The sequence below is a fragment of the Heteronotia binoei genome, chromosome 1 (assembly GCF_032191835.1).
Source record: "Heteronotia binoei isolate CCM8104 ecotype False Entrance Well chromosome 1, APGP_CSIRO_Hbin_v1, whole genome shotgun sequence".
NCBI lineage: Eukaryota > Metazoa > Chordata > Lepidosauria > Squamata > Gekkonidae > Heteronotia > Heteronotia binoei.
Window position 1 is genome coordinate 220,853,642 of NC_083223.1, and position 21,200 is coordinate 220,874,841.

Consider the following 21,200-nt stretch of genomic DNA (forward strand, 5'->3'; position numbering starts at 1 on the left):
CATCCCAGTCAGAAGAGGGAGGGAAGTTGCAAAGAAGGGACTCAGGATGCAAAGGTACAATACATGTTATAATCAGCATATTAGAGCAGAGGAGAAATGTGTCTGTGTAAAAAATGCTGTCAAGTCACAGTGCTGGTGACTGCAGCAAGGGGTTTCCAAGGCAAGTGAGAAACAGAGGTAGTCTGCCATTGCCTTCTTCTACAGAGTCTTCATTGGTGGTCTCCCTTCCAAGTACCAACTCTGCTTAGCTTCCAAGATCTGAGGTGATCAGGCTATACCATGCTGCCTTCCCTTCCAGAAAAATACTTAAGGGTAGAAAATTAGTAGTGAAATAAGAATCCTAATCCCTTCAGCCCATTGTTCTGAATTTGTGAATGAACTCAAGTTCAGCAACATTGCATTGTATCTTCCCTTCAAGCTCCTCTATTTGAGAACTGCCACTGTTGGAATCAGCAATGTCTGGTGTCAAAAGAAGAGAAGAATACCTTGCAGGGGCATAGGGTTGCCAAGTCCAATTAAAGAAAAATCTGGGGACTTTGGGGGTGGAGCCAGGAGACTTTGGGGGTGGAGCCAGGAGACATTGGGGGTGGAGCCAGGAACAAGGATGTGACAAGCATAATTGAACTCCAAGGGAGTTCTGGCCACACATTTAAAGGGACAGCATGCCTTTTTAAATGCCTTTCTTCCATAGGAAATAATTAAGGACAGGGGCACCATCTTTGGGGGCTCATAGAATTGGACTCTCTGGTCCAATCGTTTTGAAACTTGGGGGGTATTTTGGGGAGAGGCACTAGATGCAATACTAAAAATCTGGTGCCTCTACCTCAAAAATAGCCCCCCCCAGAGCCCCCAATACCCACAGATCAATTCCCTATTATTCCCTATGGGAATCATTCTCCATAGGGAATAATAGAGTGCCTAGTAGATATTTTGGAATATTTCCAATAATATCATTCTTAATTTTTAAAAGTGTGGACTTAGTTTTTGAACAGTGGCAACCACAGATACAACATCTATTGGCATGTAAAGTTCTTCTCTCAATGGACAATCATATACTTATACATGCATATTTGACTGAAGGCGAACTGCAGTATAAGGGCCAAATCTCACTGAAATAGCTGTGTCCATGTTCCCCAAACGCAACTTGAGTTTCCCATGGCCACACAGCAGCTGCAGAGAATAGCTTTTTTAAAATAAAGGAGACCCCAATTGGGCTTCAAATGCTACCCAAAGTGGGTGGAGAGGGTCCTGCCTACCCCTTTTAGCCATTTTTCCACAGCACTGGGGGGAGTTATTGCCCTGTTTCTGCTTCTCTACATGCAGAGAATACTCCATGTGAAACAGCAAAAATTGGGAAATAATTGGGAAATAATTTTCCCAATGCTGTTTCTGTGTGGGAAAATGGCTTGGAGCGGGAAGGTAGGAATCTTTCTTCCTCCATAGGCAGCATTCTGAGCCATCTTGGGTTCTCTTTTATTTTTTAAAAAGGCACTGTCCACAGCCATTGTGTGGCTGTGGAGAACCCAGTCTGAGTCCAGGGAACTTGAACCCAACTCATTAAAAACCTGAACATGTAGTTCGGCCCTAAGATCTGTGTTACCTATGATGTGTAGACCTTGTGATCCACTATAACACACAGACTTGTATGATTTTTAAAATATTTCAAAAATACAGAATTACTGTGGCTACAGATAAAAACTAGAAACTACCTGACACAGAATGTAACAAATTCCACTTGAATTTAATTAGTGCTAAATTTTGACTGTCACATTATGCTAAGTTTGAACTGAGAATGTCCAAACAATGGTAAGGAGATAGAAGAGGAACTGAATGGACTCTAAGTAAGTCTTATTTTCAACACCACAAAAAATAAATATTTAAGTGGAGATCCACCCATGGGACATCCATATTCTTTAGTCATTTGATAGTATGGAACTTACCGGCCTAAAAGTTGGGAACCTTTGAACTGCAGATCGAAACATATAATTCCTGTATTTAGGGAGGAAGAAGAAAGTGTTTAAGCTATTTGAGGTGTCAGCAGGATTAGCAACAGATCCTAATCTTTTTTGTTACAAATGCATCTCACTGGTTTCACTGGATTTTATGGTCAACTAACTCTGCATTGGCCAGGAAGAGAATATTGGTTCATTGGCTCCATCCAGAAGTTCAGCAGATGGGAAGAAGCCATTTAATGGCGTCACAATCAGCTCATCTACATCTCCCAGTCCACAGAAGTGGTGCTCTGCTAGATCAGATCAGTGTTCCATCTAGTCCAGGGCATCTTAGTTCATAAAGTTGCCAACCAACTGTCCTGGAAGGCCAACAAACTGGGCAGAGGCCAAGGCCTTCCCCTCCTGGTACTTTACCTCCTGGAAGTGGTATTTAGAGGATAATAGATCTATCCTTCACAAATCAATCTCCTTTGAAAGCCATCATTGCTGCTGGTCATTACTGTGTCAACTAGCAATTAATTCTACAGTTAACTTACTTGTTGAGTAAGGAAGTGCTTCTTTTATTTGTTCTGAATACACTGCCCATCAACTTACTTAGGTGCCACCAAGTCCTACTCTTATGGAGGAAAATGATTTCTCATACACTATCCACTTTCTCTATCCAATGCATGTTTTATAAATGCCTAGAAAGCACCCCCTCCTCTTAACTGTCTAAATGGAAAACCCCGAGACTCTTTAGCCTTTTCTCATAGAAAATGTATACCAGTCTCTAAGTTATCTTGGTTGCCCTCTTCTGCACTGTTTCCAGCTCTGCAATACTATTTTTGAGGTACAGCCATACAGAATGCTAAATATGGCTACAACATAGATCTATTCAGGATATTACTAGATTGGATGCTTTATTTTCTATTCCTTTTAAAATAATCCCCAGCATGGAATTTGCCTTTTTCACCACTGCCACACACTGGGTGAGTTCACATATACGAAATAACATGCTTTGCAACTGGATTTTTACTGTGTAAGAACAGCAAAATCCACTTGCAAACAGTCACCATGTGAAAGCACCCATTGAGTCAACATTTTCATTGAGTTATCAGCCATGTTCCCTACATTTCTCTTTGGTCTGTCACCATCAATTCAGACCCCATCAGTGTATATATTGAAGTGGGCATTTTTTTCTCCAAAGTGCATCCCTTTATTCTTACTTACATTGACCTTAATATGCAATATAATTGCCTGCTTCCCTAGTTTGAAGAGATTCTTGGAGGACTTCATAACCTGCTTTGGCTTCCATCATCATCAATAATTTTCTATGATCTGCAAACTTGGCCACTATAGCAACCCCTCCCCCTCCAAGCCCTATTCCAGAAAATGTGTGAGCAAATTAAATAGCACTGGTCCAAAGCTGATCCATATGGGAACCCACAGCTTATATCACTCCATTTCTAAAATGATTCCTGTCTTCTAAAAAATTTTAAGCATGACAGCTACATTTACTCATTAGTCTTTGGGGAAGAACCTTGTCAAAAGCCTTTTGGAAATCTAAGTAGATAGTGCATATTTTATCATCCTATACACACACTTCTTAACCTTCTTAAAGAATTCCAAAAGCCAGATGAGACAGGAAATTCCTTCATAGAAACCATGCTGATTTTCCCTGTGCAGAATTTGTTCTGCTATATGCCTAATCAGTCTTTCCTTAATAACAGCTTCTACTAATTTACATAGAACCAATGTTAGGCTAACTGACCTGTAATTTCCTGGGTCCCCTCCAGATCACTTTTTAAATTTTACTATAACATTTGCTACTTTCCAGTCCTGTGAAACAGGGACCCATTTTAGTAACAAGTTACAAATACTGGTTCATTCGTCATCCAGTCGTCCATCTGCCTCCCTGGCCAGTTTCCAACCTTTGACATATTTGAAGAAACACTATCTACTAGCCTGTGTGGATAGCACAGGATTCTCCAACCTTTGCAACAGTCTGCACTAAGCAGTCAAGGCACTCATCATAGACCCCTCTCAAATATGTCTAATAATCAAGTCTCCTACTACTGAAAGCCACTTCCCCTCAAACTCAGAGAGATACCCTGAACATGAGAGCTTATTGGTTTGTCATTTGAGGAAGGGGTCTTTTCTAAAGGGATATTTCCCCCCTCCTCAAGAGGCATTTCCTCTCATTCTCCCCCTCCAAAGTGGAAAAGCTTGTAAATTCTTGGAAGGAGGTACCAGGTTCATCCCTAATGACTTTGCTACCACCAGTGAGAGAATGCTTTGACAACTTGGGCAGGGTTTGGATGCTAAGTGTGGGGATGAATCTAGAGGTGGAAATACTGGAGTAATACATTTCCAGTGATATGGCCATGATAAGGGGCTAACCCTGGAAACTTGGTAGTTTGACAGCATTGTTCTGCACTACTGACACTGTGGATATGCCTGCACAGACTGTGGACTGACTAGCTGGCTGTGATGCACACCCTGTTGCTGTCCATCACTGATTGCCTTCTCTGAGGGGCTGGCTTTCTGAATAGTGCGTAGATTAAGCAAATCTTCTCAGGGAAGTCATTTGGTGGGTTGCTAAATGGGTTTTCTTGCAAGGGATGCAACAGTTGAGAATGAATGCCCCAAAAGGTATAGAAACAGTAAAACCAACAAACTGGGATCACAGTTCCTATTACAGGCAATAAGAGAAACAAGCACTGTGATGTACTGGCTAACAATGTTTAGTAAAACCTTTTTAGAGAAACCTTTTTAGAATCATATAATCTTTTTATACATTACAACAGCACAAGAAATGTCCATTCACATTACAATATTACAAGAAAGGTCCAATGAGCACCAGGATATAGGCTCATTTCGTCAATGAACTTCCTTCGGAGTAGTCCTTCCTATTTCTTTCAGAGTTGTCAGCCTTTTGTAACAATTCAATATTAATGCTCCTCTGCAACAACTTTTTCTTCAAGTTCTCTCATCCACTCAATACCACTTAAGAGCTTAAGCCAGTCCTGAACTACTTCTTTAACCAGCTGCAAAAGTCTTCTGGAGTTTGCTGGCAAATTGCTCTCTACAATATTTTTATTAGAAACAAGCTGTTCCTTTTGATGGCAAAAATGCTCTCATACACTCTACAATTTTTATTTTTATTTTATTTGGAGCAAGCCATTCCTATTTGACAGCAAAATGCTCAATGCCACTTAAGTGTATAATTTTGAGCAAGCCAGTCCTGTAACTCTTCTCTAACTAGATGCAAAAGCCTTTTAGAGTATGCTGGCTATAGAGCATTTGCCAAAATTATACATTAAAGTGGCATCGAGCATTTTGTACCATATGGTACCATAGCATTTTATACCATAGAGTATTCCTCCAAATTGCTAGAGCATCTGGGAAAACTAGAGTGGCCAGCATGCGATGTCGCCAGTGCATCACGCTGGCAACACCAGGAGGGGATCCCCCCACCGGCCTACTGTGGGCCACCGGGTTGGGGATCCCCTCCCCGCCTAGGAGCTTGGCATCCCTGTACTGGGAGAATCTCCCACCCAAATTTCTTTGAAATGAATAGATGCACATAGTTGTGTTTGCATGCTGGAAAGTCTGAAGGGATTCTCACAGATGCAGCACTTTAGTCTTTATCTTTGATCTGTCAAGTCTGAGTTCCAGTGAAAGGGTAGCCTGACCCAAAGGTGATGTGGGATCACATCATCTTAGATACGCCTCAAGTGTATCTTACTGCAGGCGAAACTAATGTTCTATCCCTTGTCCTACTTATGTGTGTATGTATGTGCTGTTAGGTTGCAACTGTCTTATGGTGACTCCAGCAAGGGGCTTTCAAGGCAAGTGTTCTAACCAGCACAGGTGGGCTGCCATTGCCTTCCTCCACAGAGTCTTCCTTAGTAGTCCCCAGTTTTATGATACCATTCCACAAACCCTTCATCCTACTTGCCCTGCTACAAAGTACCATGTATTATTCCTCTTAGTGTGCTAAACTTTATAATGCCATCCCATGACCCTTCCTCTGCTGCTGCCTCCACCCCACCACTTCAGCACCTCCCCCCCCAGTAAACTGCCTCTTATGAGGCACAGATGAGCCATTCAGGAGCATAAAATATATGCCAGCGTAAACTGCCTGACTGTTTCAGGGTCAGGTTTGGTCTGGATCACACAGCATGAGAATAAGGGAGCGGGTGCTGTGTGTGCCATGCAGCATGTGCGCCAGTGCCTGGTTCTTTGAACCATGCTATTGACACTAGTAGCGCATCTGGCTTAACTGTTACAGCATGGCACTTTCCTGAAAAGGAAGAAGGCTTTCATACTCCTCAAAATGAGCAACTGGTTTCAATGCCTTTTGTTCTTCAGCACAGAATTTGTTGCTGCTTTGAAACAAGGCAGCATGGAGGCTTCAAAATAAAGCAAGCAGAAAAGGATTTGGACAAATAAGATAAGAAGATTAGAAGATCTGCTGACTTACTTGGATGGAAAAGTGGGGACTGGAGAAGGAAAAAGATCATACTGTCCAGGGTCAGTGGTTATATTCTGTATGGAGAAAACAAGCACATACAAGAGAATGGAAAGTAACACATTTGAGCTACATAAAGATTATTTGGTTTTGTAGAAAATCAGAGTACTTCAGCTGCAAGGAACTGTAGACATCTTCCTTCTCTGCCTTGGCATTGCTATTTGATAAAGCAGTTATAGTGCTACTAAACCCCCAAATCCTCTCCCTCATGGAGACCCAGCCCCTCACTTCACTATCTTCCTGCCCCTCTCAATAAGCATGCAAAGAGTTGCAGGGGGCATGGTGCTCTTGCTCTCCATGCACGCCAGCTGCAGGTTGGCATGCTGCTCCAAAAAGCAGCAACATGAGGTGCATTTAGTAGAGGGTCGTAAATCAGCAGGCTGCTCCTAAGGCTCTGGACCCATGAGTTGATGACAGAAATCAGCCATGGAAAATGGGAAAGTCTCTGAATTCCCACCTTATCAGATGAATGGAATTACACACACACTGGCTAAAAACTTGTTAGTTTGGTATCTCAGGGTGTACAGGAAGACATTTGCAGTGCAGTGACTCCTATGAAGCATGTTCAGGAAGCTTTGGTCAGTTCTGAACCTAGCCAGTGGCATATTCAACAACAGGAGGCTACAGATCTGACCATTTCTTGCTGGTGCTTAAAGAATTTCACTGCTTGTTTCTGAGCCCAGAGTGTGAGAGCTCTTACACAAAATGGCCTAAAACTGGACTACCTGGTGAACCACCTGCTGCCCTGTAGTCCTTGTCATGCCTTAAAATCTTCTGGGAAGGCCATGCTCTGCATCGCCTCTCCTGAGTCATGACTACTGAACACACGCCTCAGAATACATTCTCTAGTCAAGTTCTCCTTTAGGCATCAATCAAAATCAGATTTATTGACTCAGGTCTGGGGTGGCATCTGCCTGCTGTTTCAAGGACCTTTGAATGCTGGCTCTCAATTACTATAACAGATTGCATTTAATGCAATATATCATTTTTAAATTGGCTTGTACATTCACCACAGAGACCTATATTAAGCAGAAAAGGGAGGAATCCACATTTTTAATAAATAAAAAGTACATATGGATCCTAAGCAGTTATGCTGAAAGGAGTGTTTGGGGAAGGTTAGCTTTTGCAAACACCATAAAGGGGGAAAATACACTTGCCAAGTTCTTCTTCCTCCTCTGCAACCACTACAGATACAGAAACTTGGTGCTACATAGAAACTGCACACCTCTTTCTTCAGTTTTAGCTAGTCACTGAGGCTGCAACACAGACTATTTAAAATTCACTGAAGTTAATGGGAGCTGAACAGCCTAATCCCATGCAGAATGGCAGCCATATTTTTTTACAAAGACCATTGTCCAGAATTAAGCGTAGCTGTTCAATTTTCAGATTATGGGATTAAAGAGACACTTTCTGAGCACATGCTCAGAGGAACTCTTTTATTGTTCCTTTAGAAATCAGACTATTGAACTAAGATCTGGGAGGTTTGAAACCTCACTCTGTCATGGAAGCTTTATGGGTGACTTTGGGCCAGTCACATACACTCTCAGCCTAATCTGGAGAGAGGCAAATGATGTAGGAACTTTGGAGGTCCATTGAGGAAAAAAGTAGTGTATAAAGAAATGAAATAAATTGTATTTATTTATTCTAGAATCATAGAGTTGGAAGGGACCTCCAGGGTCATCGAGTCCAACCCCCTGCTCAGTTTCATAAATATCTCCCACACACACACACACGCACATACATCCCCAGTGACCTCCACTCCATGCCCAGAAGATGGCAAAAGCCTCTAGGATTCCTTGCCAAATTGGCCTGGAGAAAAATTGCTGACTGACCACGAAGTGTCAATCAGCATTTCCCTGGGCGTGTAAGAAAGGGCCAAAAGAACTAAGCACTGATGCAACTCTTCCTGCCCTCCTTCCCATGATTGGCTTAATTCAAAGAATAAGCACTGCTGTCAGATGGCTAAGTAGCCTCTGTTTAAAAACCTCCATGGAAGGATAGCCCACCACCTCCTCAGGAAGCCTGTTCCACTAAGGAACCACTCTGACTGTCAGGAAGTTCTTCCTAATGTTTAACCAGAAACTCTTTTGATTTGATTTTGAACCATTGGTTCTGGTCCAACCTTCTGGGGCAACAGAAAACAATTCTGTACCATCCTCTATATGACAGCCCTGCCCTTCAAGTACTTCTCCTCTCAGTCATCTCCTCTCCAGGCTAAACATACCCAAGTCCTTCAACCTTTCCTCATCAGATACCTCACCATCTTTGTTGCCCTCCTCTGGACACATTTTAGCTTGTCTATATCCTTCTTAAGTTGTGGTGTCCAAACTGAACACAGTACTCTAAGTGAAGTCTAACCAGAGCAGAATGAAGCGATGCCAACAATTTGCGTGATTTGACACTATAATTCTGTTGATACAGCCCAAATTGCATTTGCCTTTTTAGCCATCACATCACACTACTGACTCATGTTCAGTGTATGGTGCACTAAGACCCCAAGATCCATTTCACACATACTACGGCCAAGACAAGTCTCCCCCATCCTATAATTATGCATTTGATTTTCCCTACCTATATACTGAACTTTACATTTATCCCTGTTAATTAATTTTATTTGTTTCCAGCCTGTCAAGATCATCCTGTATCCTGTCTGTCTTCTACTGTATTTGCTACGCCTCCCAACTTAGTATCATCTGCAAATTTAATAAGCATTCCCTCTATTCCTTCATCTAAATCATTTATAAACATTTTTAAACAAAACAGGTCCTAGGACAGATCCTTGAGGCACTCTGCTTGTCACTCCTCTCCAAGATGATGAGGAACCATTCACAAGTATTCTTTGGGTGTAATCTGTTAACCAGCTACAGATCCACCTAACAGTAACAGGATCCAAACAACATTTCACCAACTTGTCAACAAGAACAGTATGTGGAACCTTTTCGGAAACCTTACAGAAATCAAGATAGCCTATGTCTACAGAAAGGTAGCAACCTTCTCAAAAAAAAGAGATAAGGTTATTCCGACATGACTTGTTCATGAGAAACCCATGCTGGCTCTTAGTGATCACAGCTGTCCTTTCTAAATGTTCCAGACTGACTGTGTGATTATTTGTTCTAAAACTTTTCCAGGTATAGACACCAAGCTGATGGGTCAGTCATTAGACTTATATCCTGCATCATTCCCTCCCAAGCAGGATTCAGGGCAGCTTACAATAATCAAGATACAATACTTCAGCATATTGTAAATTTTAAAATCCATGTTATTATAAGTTAAAACCTAAGACTTCTTACTACATCTGATGGCATCCAAATAGCCATCACAAATGGACAAATGGGAGCAGCCAGTACAGAGAAAGAAAAATGGGAAGGAGAAAGGGGAAGGTAAGGGGGGCAAGAAGGCCAGCAGATCTCTCTAATTGTTGCTGCCCTCAACCATATGCCTAGTGGAACATCTTGGTCTTTCAGGTCCTGTGGAATTCAACCATGTCCTGCAGGGTCCAAGTCTCATTTGATAGAGAGTTCCACCAGGTTGGAGCCAGAGCTGAAAAGACTTCTGGGGTCAGGAATCATTAATAAGTGGTTACTAGAAGAGCATAAGTCTCTCTGAGGGGTGTACAGGGAGTGGCAATCCCACAGATACAATGGTCCCAGACTGTTTATGGATTTAAATGTAAGAACCAGAACCTTGAACCTGATTTGGTCTGGAGCCAAAGTGGTTGATAGAGCACAGGTTGTATACATGCTCTCAAGGGGGTCCCAGTAAGGACCCGCACTGCTGCATTCTGAAATAGTTGAAGCTTCCAGAGTAAGTTCAAGGTAGCCTTACATAGAGTTACAGTAGTCTAGTTTAGAGGTGACTGTTGCATGGAACACTGTGGTCAGGTCTGCATGGGACAGGTAAGGGCCCAGTTGCTGGACTTGGTTAATATGAAAAAACACTACCATGGCCATATTTATGACCTGTGCCTACAGTGAAAGGGAGGCATCTAGGCTCACACCCAGACTTTTGATGAAGGAAGCTGATACTAGCTGTACTCCATCAAGAGTCGAAAGCTAAATTCTTAGACCCAGGCCCCGGGCCTAGCCACAGGACCTTCATCTTCTATGGGTTCAGTCAGGGCCAGCCCTGCCACTAGGCAAACTAGGCATTTCCCTGGGGTGGCAGCCTTCTGGGTGTACTGAATTGGGTGCCCCCACATGACTCAGAGAGATAGCTGTCCCCCACACCTCTCAGAGACTCTGAGATGCAAACACAGGGAGAGGATCCCCGCCTTGCCTCTCAGGAAACCTCTGAGAGGCACAAGTGGTGGTGGTGGCTTTCTCCCTGCTTTTGCACCTCAGGGGTGCAAAAGCAGGGAGAGGATCCCCCTGGGTCACAGGGCAACCCCTTCTCTGGGGTTGCTGTGGCCCATAGGATAGAATGGAAGGATTGGGCCACCTTTGTGGCATGAGCCAAGATAAGCAGTTTAAAGTTTAAAACCCCTTCTCTAGCGTCACTTCACAGTGGTGGCCCAATCCCTCCATTCTGTCCTATGGGCCCATAGGATAAAATGGAGAAATCTGGCCACAATGGCCTCAGAGAAGAGGGATGTGAAAGTAGTTAGCCTTGCCTAGGATGCCAAAGGGTCTACAGCTGGCCCTGGGTTCAGCTTCAGATGGTTCTGCTTTAAGCATCCCACCACAGCCTCCAAACAACTGGCCAGATCTTCTGAGACAGTATTTGTCTGTCCGTTCAGTAACAGTTAGAGCTGGGTGTCATCTGCATATTGATGACATCCTAGCCCAAATCTCCTAACTGTGTGAGAGGATGCATATAGATATTAAACAACACTGGAGATATTAAACAACACTGCCCCCTGAGGGACTCCACACACCAGCGAGTGTGTGAAGAGATCTTCTCTCCTTCTGCTGCCCTCTGTCCCTGCCCTTGGAGAAATGAACACAGCCACTGAAGAACTGTTCCTTGTAATTCATTGGCAGCAAGGCAGTGGGATAACAAGTAGTAGTCAACCATGTCAATGCTACTGAAAGATCTAACAACAGCAGCACAGACCTGCCTTTATCCAGCTGTCTACCGAGATTGTCTGTAAGGGTGACCAGTACCATCTCCATCCCATGGCCAGGATGGAAGACAGACTGGAATGGGTCTAAGGCCGATGTGTCCTCCAGGAAAGCTTGTAATAAAAAAATGCTTATTGTAACTATCCTGCATAATTTGGTATCATCTGCAAATGTGGCCACTACACTGTGCACCTCCTAATTCCGGATCAGTCTCAGTGTTGAGCCTTTTGGGAACCCATGACTTACATCATTCAATTTATTCCTTCACGTATGAAAGCAGTGCAGCTCTAATAATCACATGCTGATCAAATGTTTCATGCCTTGCATCTACCCACTAATGAAGATATAACGCTGACAAAGATGGTTCATTGGTCTAATCCAGCAAGGTGGTTGCTCTGGTTCTCGTAAGCACATGGTCATGAAAAACTGTGTTGAATATTACTTGTGGCGCCCCAAACATGTTTTGTTGCTATGCAATACTGCTTTACGATTTACATATTAAGAAGATTAAAGAGCCCACATTGTTCCTTTACTTTTACCTTATCTTTAAACATTGTATTGGTAGGACTTTGCCTTGAAGTACTTTTAAAAGAATATGTCGCTGGCCTTTTCTGTGCTAATTCCACAAACGATGGAGGAACAAACTCAAAGGTATCTGGTAATGTCAGATCAGGCATCTGGTGGAAGAGGGAGAGTTTCTTTCTGCCTTCTCCTTTAAAATTATATGTTGCTTTCACTGGGTTCAGCTGAGCATCTTCAAGAAAGTCCCGAACTGGGTAAGACCCAGGAATTGGTGTTGGCTGGTGAAAAGATACGTAAAATCTAAACATCATTATGCACTTGGATTCCAGATGTTTGGTTCCAACTAAAAATCACATGCATGCAACTTGTAATAATTAACATACAAAATTCAACACAGCTCACTTAGATGGTTCAAAATGTTTAGACAAACTAAGAGAAGATAAGCTTATCAATGGCTAGTAGAGCAGGATAACTAAACATAACTGCATTCAAAGGTAACACTTATTGCTTTTATAGCCTGCCTTTCTCTCCAATAGGGACCAAAGCATCTAATATCATTCTCCTCATCTCCATTTTATTCTCAACACTGAGAGGCAAGTGAGGCTGAGGGTGTGTGATTGGCTCAAGGTCACCCAGCAAGCTTCTATGGCAGAGCAAGAATTTGAACCCTGGTCTTCTGGAGCCTAGTCCAACAGTCTAACCATGATACCACACTGGCTCTGGAGACACTGAACTTGGGAAAGGGTAGCAGCAGCATGCCTGGCTTGGGAGCTCAAGAAGCGTGTGGCTATCCACCTTTGGAAAGTGAATGAGCTGGATGTTGGTCTAATTCACCAAAGCACTTTTTATGTTAACAAACCCTTGTCCGTATGGCAAACCCATTAACAACAACAACAACAAAAACAACCCTCCTCCATTTTGGGTGTCATTTTAGGTAGTTTAAATACATATGCATAGAATGTCTCTGAAAAGGACTATTGATCACAGAGATGCACTACATTCAGGGTCTCAAAATCTCCTTAAGATCCCTGGACCGAAAGAAGCTCGATTGACCAGCACTAGAGCCAGAGCATTCTCGGTAATAGCCCCCATTTTGTGGAATGCCCTCCCCGAAAACATCAGGGCCTTGTGGGACCTGCCACAGTTCCTCAGGGCCTGTAAGACCGAACTATTCAAACTCACCTTTAATGGTTAGGGGAGGTGGCTATTACACAATCTCACTGAACTAATATAATGGGAATCAGAAACTTGCCATCTTGGATTTTTAATATTTATGGAAATGTTTTTATATATTTAATTTTAATATGTTTGTAAATTGCTAATGTTTTTAAACTGTTGTTAGCTGCCCTGAGCCTGCTGGGGGAGGGAGGGATATAAATCTGATAAATAAATAAATACAGAGGTCAAGCTGACCACATGACAAATGACAGTGGGCAGAGCCCACTGACTTCAACAGACTTAGAATGATGTAACACCACTTAGGATTGCACAGTTAATACCCAAATGCTAGGGAAGCCATTCAGGGGCTCTTTTAAGTGAAGTTGATTTGCACTGATGTAGTCAAACAGAGAGCACAGACATTTACTTATGCATTTTCAGTATGCAACCCAGAAATCCTGTCTATCCTTTTGAAGCGCAGAGACAGCTGGAGAGGATGGAATGGGTTGTGCTTTCCAGTCATGTTCCACTTGTAATGCTGACAAAAGATGCCCACTTTGCCTTCTCCACTTGCTATAAGAAGCTGGTCTCCATTGCTACTTCAGAACAGGTGTGGGAGGGAACCAACAGTAAAGGGGCTGGAGTCAAGATAGCCAACTGGGCTGCAGAAAAATGTTCTGTCCCTTTCATATAAGCTTACTCCATGGTGCAGAGTGGTAAGCTGCAGTACTGCAGTCCAAGTTCTGCTCACAACCTGTGTTCAATCCCAGCAGAAACCGGGTTCAAGGTTGACTCAGCCTTCCAACTTTCCAAGGTCGGTAAAATGAGTACCCAGCTTGCTGGGGATAAAGTGTAGATGACTGGGGAAGGCAGTGGCAAACCACTCCATGACAAGAAGTCTGCCAAGAAAACATCATGATGTCAGTAATGACTCGGTGCTTGCACAGGGGGCTACCTTTACCTCTTTACTGCATGGAAATGGGAACCCCAAGGCTTTTCATGGCACAGAGGTAAATAACATCAACTGGTAACATCCTACTAAATCTATATGAAAGGAACAGAACATTTTTTTTTCTCCAGGCAGATGGCAACCCTAGCTAGAGTAGACTGCAGCTTGTTTGGAAGCAGTTTTGCAGTCCTATTGAAGCACTGCTATTGTGCACTGAGTTACTGGAAACCATGCACTTGTCATCAGGCAGGTTGCTTTTCAGGCTCCATTAACCCTTCTGGTACCTTGATGCAGCACCTTGGATAGAGGGTTCTTCCTTTTTAGCATTTGTTGGGAGCAAGCCAAATGCATTTCAACTTGGATGGCCTGTGCGGAAAATGGATTCTACTGCTCTTCTATTTTGAACTACTATTACAAGGCATGCAGATGCCTCTTATCGGTTAATAAGTTGCATTGAATAAAGTGTTTGACTTGTTTGAAGGTCTCCAGTCAAACTCTTTTCTCCAACTTATATTATTCTGTTGTCTCCTTAAAGTTTTCACAAACAGTATTACGGCATTTTTGTCCTAAGCACTACTGCAATTTAATGTTTTCTTGCAAGCAAAGGTTTATAAAGATAATTAAATTATGCTCAAGAAAGGATTCATGAAAAATGAGGGGTTGGATACTAGAGATCAATTCTACTAGCAGTGGCAGCTTCCCATAGGGTTGCCAAGTCCAGTTCAAGAACTATCTGGGGACTTTGGGAGTGGAGTCAGGAGTCTTTTGGGATGGAGCCAGAAGCAAGGTTGTGACAAGCATAATTGAACTCCAAAGGGAGTTCTGGTCATCACATTTAAAGGGACTGCACACCTTTTAAATGCCTTCCCACCACTGGAAATAATAAAGGATAGGCGTGCCTTCTTTTGGAACTCATAGAATTGGACCCCCTAGCCCAATCTTTTTGAAACTTGGAGGATATTTTGGGCAAAGGCACTGGATGCTATGCAGCAAATTTGGTGCTTCTATCTCACAAAACAGCCCCCCAGAGCCCCAGATACCTGTGGATTAATTCATTATACCCTAAGGGAATTAGTCTCCATAGGGAATAATGGAGTGCCCTGCAGATATTTTCCTCCCCACCCGGGGGATCCCCTGCCCCCAGTTGGGGATTGGCAACCCTACCTTCCCATGATGCAAGAGGTCCTTCTGATCCTTGAACCAGGAAAAGCACCACTTTTAACAGAATGGTTTTCTAGTATTTGGGGGGATTTGCATAATTTTGCATAATTGGTGTAAGCCAAGCCCCCATACCAGATGCAACCCACTGATTTATCTGGTCTCACTTCCCGCAAAGGGACAATCATAGCAGGGCTGTTGTTTTCCTGACTTTGCTTTTGAAAGCTTTTGATTATATAATATAATGAGTTTCAAAAAAAAAAAATAAATCAAGGGGAGGGATAAAGAGAAAATAGCTGTTTTTGGCAGAAATAGATTTACTTTTGTAGCATTTTCTTTTCCTCTGTGGAACTGTTTGCATTGTGGTCCCACTGATTTATCTGGAAACCCACTGCATGTTTATTTGTTTATTTAAACATTTATGTCCCACCTTTCCACCCAATTCAGGGTCTCCAAGGAGGAAAACAAATCATAAGAAAATTTCAGACAATAAAAAGCATTATTTAAAAAAAAAACATAAATAAAACATAAAATAAGCATAAAAGCACACAGACAGGGAGGAGGGCTCGTAAGAGTTAGTGAGAGAACACCAAACCAAGCACACACAAAAAGGTCTTCACCCTCTGGCAGAAGATAATGATAGAGGGAGAAGGATTAATCTTCCTGGGGAAGGAGTTCTAAAATTTTGGAACATTGGTGTCAGTATATGCAGTCTTATAGCCTGATGCGTTACATGTAAGTGTTTTTAATATAATGCCTCCCGCCCCCGATTATTATATAGCATCTGTGTTTCTGTTTTGCTATGAATAATTAAATGAATGTCATACTTACCCTGAGGGACTCCCTCCACCATGATTCTCTTTGTTTTGAGTCATATAGTTCTTTTTCCTTGTTAAGCAAAGAAACACGGAGCTTAATCTTTGAAGAGAATATTCATAAATGCATGCATTTTATATATACACATATGCATATATAACCATCAATTTGCCTTGCATCTACCCACTACCGTCTCTTCCCATATGTTCCCCAGAGAGTACTGCGATCTGGCTCCCCAAATCTGCTCGTAATCCCCGGGCCAAAGGAGGCCCGGTTGAAGTCAACCAGGGACAGGGCCTTCTCAATAACAGCCCGTTGCTGGTGGAACCAGTTACCGGAAGAGGTCAGGGCCCTGTGGGATATTGGACAATTCCGCAGGGCCTGTAAGACAGTCCTCTTCCGGTTGGCCTATAACTGACCGGCACCAAACCACCAAACTACCAAAATACTGAAGGAAGTGTATAGATTTCACGTTGTTGGACTGATGCACTGTTTTCAATGTTTTTTAATGTTTTTAATTTCTTAACTATGTAAATTGCTATTATATTTAAAATTTGAATTCTATTGTTAGAATCTCTTTATTGTAAGCCGCCCTGAGCCCGCTTTGGTGGGGTAGGGCGGGATATAAATCAAATAAATAAATAAATAATTTTAATCTTCATTTTTATCAATAAAGCACAAATGTATACACACCCTGATGTAGGGAGGGATTTCTCAAATGCACGGATGTCTTGCATCCTTGTCAGTTCAAGTCTCTAAGGTGTAAGCGAAAAATTACACTGTTCTATAGAGAGAGATTCTTCCTGTTCTATGGAGAGTGTTTGTTACTTTAATAGACAAAAAATGCAAACTACAAAAGAAAGGCATAGTAAATTGCAAGTTAGGATTCAAGGCTGTGCAATTTGTTTAACAAAGTTATGTTGATTTTTGTCTGCTTGGAATTGCTCAACAGGACACTTTGATCAACAGAATAACTTTTTCCAGCTTTATCCTGCTGGACCATGCTTAGATGAGCTTGTTCTCTCCAGAAGCTAGTCTCTTAGGTCCTAGCATTTTTTCTTAAGGGAGCCACACAACAGATATCTGACCCATCAGCAGGGGTGGAATCTGATGGGCAGGGGTGGAATTCTTGCAGGAGCTCCTTTGCATATTAGGCCACATACCCCTGATGTAGCCAATCCTTCAAGAGTTTACAAGGCTCTTTTTTGTAAGCTCTTGGAGGATTGGCTACATCAGGGGTGTGTGGCCTAATATGCAAGGGGCTCCTGCTAGAATTCCACCCCTGCCAATCAGACAAACATTAATGAAGTAATTCACAGTGCTGCAGTGATTTTCCAGAGCAACGGGATACCTGTTTTGGAAAACAGCCTTCAAATCCAGTTTTTGGACTTCCAGCCTTGTGAAATCTGCTTCTCTGGTTGTTTGATGCCAAAACAAGGAATAAATACCGTACTCTAGATTTCCCTGGAAGCAACTTCTCCTCTTTCATACAGAAATCATAATGGTAAAATACCAGATTAAGACTGGAGTGGTTTAGTTCCCTATAATTTATTTATTTATTTATAATTTGAATCTAAAAACCGCCCTCTCCTGAATATTCAGGGCAGTGAACAACTCAATGGTAAAATGTTCGTGAACAGTAAAACAATTTAAATAATACATAGGTAATATATAGATAAATCTGAGAGCAGAGTATGAAAGGAAATGTATGTGTATGTACATATGTCCATACATATGTGCCATATAGTCGCAACCAGGGCTTTTTTGTAGAAAAAGCCCAGCAAGAACTCATTTGCATATTAGGCCCCACCCCTGATGCCAAGCCAGCGGGAACTGTGTTCCTATGCTTTCCTCCTCAAAAAAGGCCCTGGTCGCGCAACCAGCCTATAGCAACCCCAGCAAGGGAGTTTGAAGGCAAGCAAGAAGCAGAGGTGGTGTGCCATTGCCTTCTTCTTTAGTCTTCCTTAGTCATCCCCCATCCAATGTTACAACTGTTCTATTTTTCTTTATTCATTTAAACCATTCCTATCTCAATTGTGGTTCTCCAAGTGATTACTAATAATCTAAGTATGGGCAGAGTCAGATACAATCATAACTATCATGAAACCCATTGTAAGATCAAGCATACATAGATCTGTCAGAAAACCAGAGACCAGCATAAGACCAAGGCAACAAAGACACTTTTAAATAGCAGCAACAGATAAAAAATTGGGAAGCAAGCAAAGGGATGAAAAAATAAAGATGTTTGCTTGGTGCCAGTCACTGTGGGAAACAGGATACTTAACTGCATGGGCCATCTGTCTGATTTATCAGGGCCGTTATCATACAACTCTCAAAAAAAGTTGCAAAGTTTGAAACATCTCAGTCCCTTCAGTCAATTTTATGGAGAAAAAATTAAAATTGGGCTCAAGAGTTTTTATTGTATCTTGATCAAAGGCTGCAAGCAATTGGAACAGACTGATTGGCCAATGTCCTTGGTGTAACTGGGGAAGATGTACCACCTACAACGATTATTTTTTAAAAGTAGATTTGAAGGAGTTAGGCTATATGGCTAAGGACAATGAAACACATTCTGACTACAAAGAGAAGGCTTCAAAAAAGTTTTTTTAAAAAAAGTCCAGATCCAGAGGGACTTTGTGGTTCAGTGGGTGATAATTACCCAATAAACTCCATTAAGTGTTTCTGAAAATACACTCTACAGTGGACTTAAATGATGTTCCTAATTTGGAAAGAATCCATTTTACAAGAGGAAGTTAACACCTCCCCTCACCACCCAATTAAAGATATGTGTCCACCATTTACCTCAGCTTGTTTGCTAAGTCTGCTTGACCCCTCACTGCTGGATGTCATGTTCTCCTGTTTTAAAGAACTGACTGCTGCTGTTGGATGACCGCTACACCACAATGGCAGCAGTGACATCACAATATAGCGTTCTCCCACAGAGAAGGAAGAATGAAAAGGCAGTCAAAGGCTGGAATCAGACATCAGCTGACAGTACTGAAAGTGGTTGGGAAGGAAGACTGCTGCTCATATTATGGAAACCTACCCCACTTTTGCCTCCATGAACAGTTTTGCAGAAAGTTTGCATAATTTGCTTGACTGGAGGCAACAGGACAAAAGGAATATGTATGTATGCTACCACTGAAAGTATTTATTCTAATTCACCATTTAGCAGGGATGAGCCTTGTTTTTACTTACCTGCCCCTGGTAAATTGCCATCCCTATTTGTCTTTGGTTACCACAAAATGTTAGGAGATTCCAAGCCAAACAGCCTCCCAGAATGATGGCTGCTGTTTCCAAATGGGAATAGATGCAGAAGTGATAGGTTAGGTTCTGAGTACATTGGCAATTTCCACTGACTTCCCCATTCTGCTGCAGAGTCCTCTCATGTTGTTCCTCAGGGCCCCTCATCCTTCAGCATTTCATAAAGATCAATAAGAACAGGAGAGGCAGGAAAGGGTCCATTCCACTGATGGAAAATGTAATCTTGAGCCAACCTTCTGGGCCCTTCTGAAGCACCTCCTACTCCTGGGAAGCGTGTGGGAGGGGGGATGCTTCAGAGAAGAAACAAGGACATGACAGGAAATACATTGGCAGCTACTATCCACCTCCAGGCACATTGAGGATAATTGCTTGAGAAATTAAATCTCTTCAGTGGGAGGTAGACACACCTCATTGCAGATGTTTATCAGTGAATGCAGTGGACAACAGGACCTCCCATACTCTGCAGTTGCTGGGATAGGAACTGAATTGTTAACTATGTAAGACTAGATCACTACATTTCCCTGGTATATTTTAAAGAACAAATGTTACTGTGCTTGGCTTTTAACACTGTGCAGGACAAACTGTTACGGTTTATCTGAACACAGTTCGAAGCCAGTGGAGTTGTCTTCAGCTGTAACACAATAATAAGGGTGTTACAGGTATGTCCCTTTTTTCATCTGTGGGATGCTGGACAGCATGAGGAAGCCAAACCTCTCTCCAATCACTTTCAACTCTCTTAAAAATGCTAGACTGATTCTCTTCAGCCACAGATGCTGCCAACATTTTCTAGAATGTGCTTGCACAAAGGCAATACATGAACAAAATAATGACAACTATATACCAAGTCTGCGATCCAAAGAAGTGTGCAGCTAACATTATGCCCCCAAGGGTGCATTGGGCTTATTTCTAGCACACCCAACTACGTGGCAGTTTTTGAACCTGAAGATGAGTTTCAAAGAGTTTTTGATGTGGCATGGCATTTCAACAGCACAGCACTTGGTTATCATGGCTTGTTATCTGGTTTAAAGATGATTGACCACTACATCTTTGGGTATAGTGACTACTTCCTGGAGCAAGAGATTGGTTCCATTTATCATGAAGGAAATCATTGTGAGGAAAAGGAAAGGTCCTCTGTGCAAGCACCAGTCGTTTCCGACTCTGGGGTGATGTTGCTTTCACGTTTTCACAGCAGACTTTTTACGGGGTGGTTTGCAATTGCTTTCCCCAGTCTTTTACACTTTGCAGTTTCAAATGGAAGCAGGTGGCCGAGTAGGCATTCTGAACTATTGTCTGGAGGAGGCAATAAATTGCATGATGGACATTTGAAATGCTATTAGACCTGCATTCATAGATGAAGGCAACAATCACCACCATAGTACCTCCTTTTGACTGAAGCGTTAGCTGCAGCCCTTCCTTGAAAAGCATGGCTTGGCTACAGCTATCCATGCTCTTATTACATATCTAGTTTGGACTACTGCTGTATGTGGGGATGGCTTTAAAGACTTGATTCAACTGGTTCAAACTGCAACCCTTACACTGATAATTGGTGTGAGTTGCAGAGACTGCATCTCAGCATTTATAAAAGCCCTTCACACTGCTGCTTCACTTTCAGGCAAAATTCAAAAAACTGGTCATTACACATGAAGTTTTGTAGTATACCAGAGTACTTGAAGAGCAGCCTTCTTCTGTATGAACTTGACCACTAGTACAGCTTGTTCCCAAAGACTATCACATAACTGCTGGCAGAGGCAAGGTGGCTGTGCACCGCAGACAGTGTTAGCCCCCCAAGGCTATGGAGTTCCTCCACC

At 42.4% G+C, this 21,200-nt stretch overlaps 1 protein-coding gene across 1 annotated transcript in view; it reads right to left on the reverse strand.

Annotated features, from left to right (window-relative positions):
- Positions 1-19,347, reverse strand: part of STPG4 (sperm-tail PG-rich repeat containing 4) — a 62,727-nt gene extending 43,380 nt beyond the window's left edge. Inside the window, exons 1-5 of the mRNA XM_060247703.1 lie at positions 19,327-19,347; positions 16,144-16,200; positions 12,065-12,325; positions 6,418-6,482; positions 1,941-1,989 (exon numbers count right to left, since the gene is read on the reverse strand). Of these exons, the coding sequence (XP_060103686.1) occupies positions 1,941-1,989; positions 6,418-6,482; positions 12,065-12,325; positions 16,144-16,200; positions 19,327-19,347 (453 nt within the window). The remainder of the gene's footprint in view (positions 1-1,940; positions 1,990-6,417; positions 6,483-12,064; positions 12,326-16,143; positions 16,201-19,326) is intronic.
- Between the last annotated feature and the right edge of the window lie 1,853 nt (positions 19,348-21,200).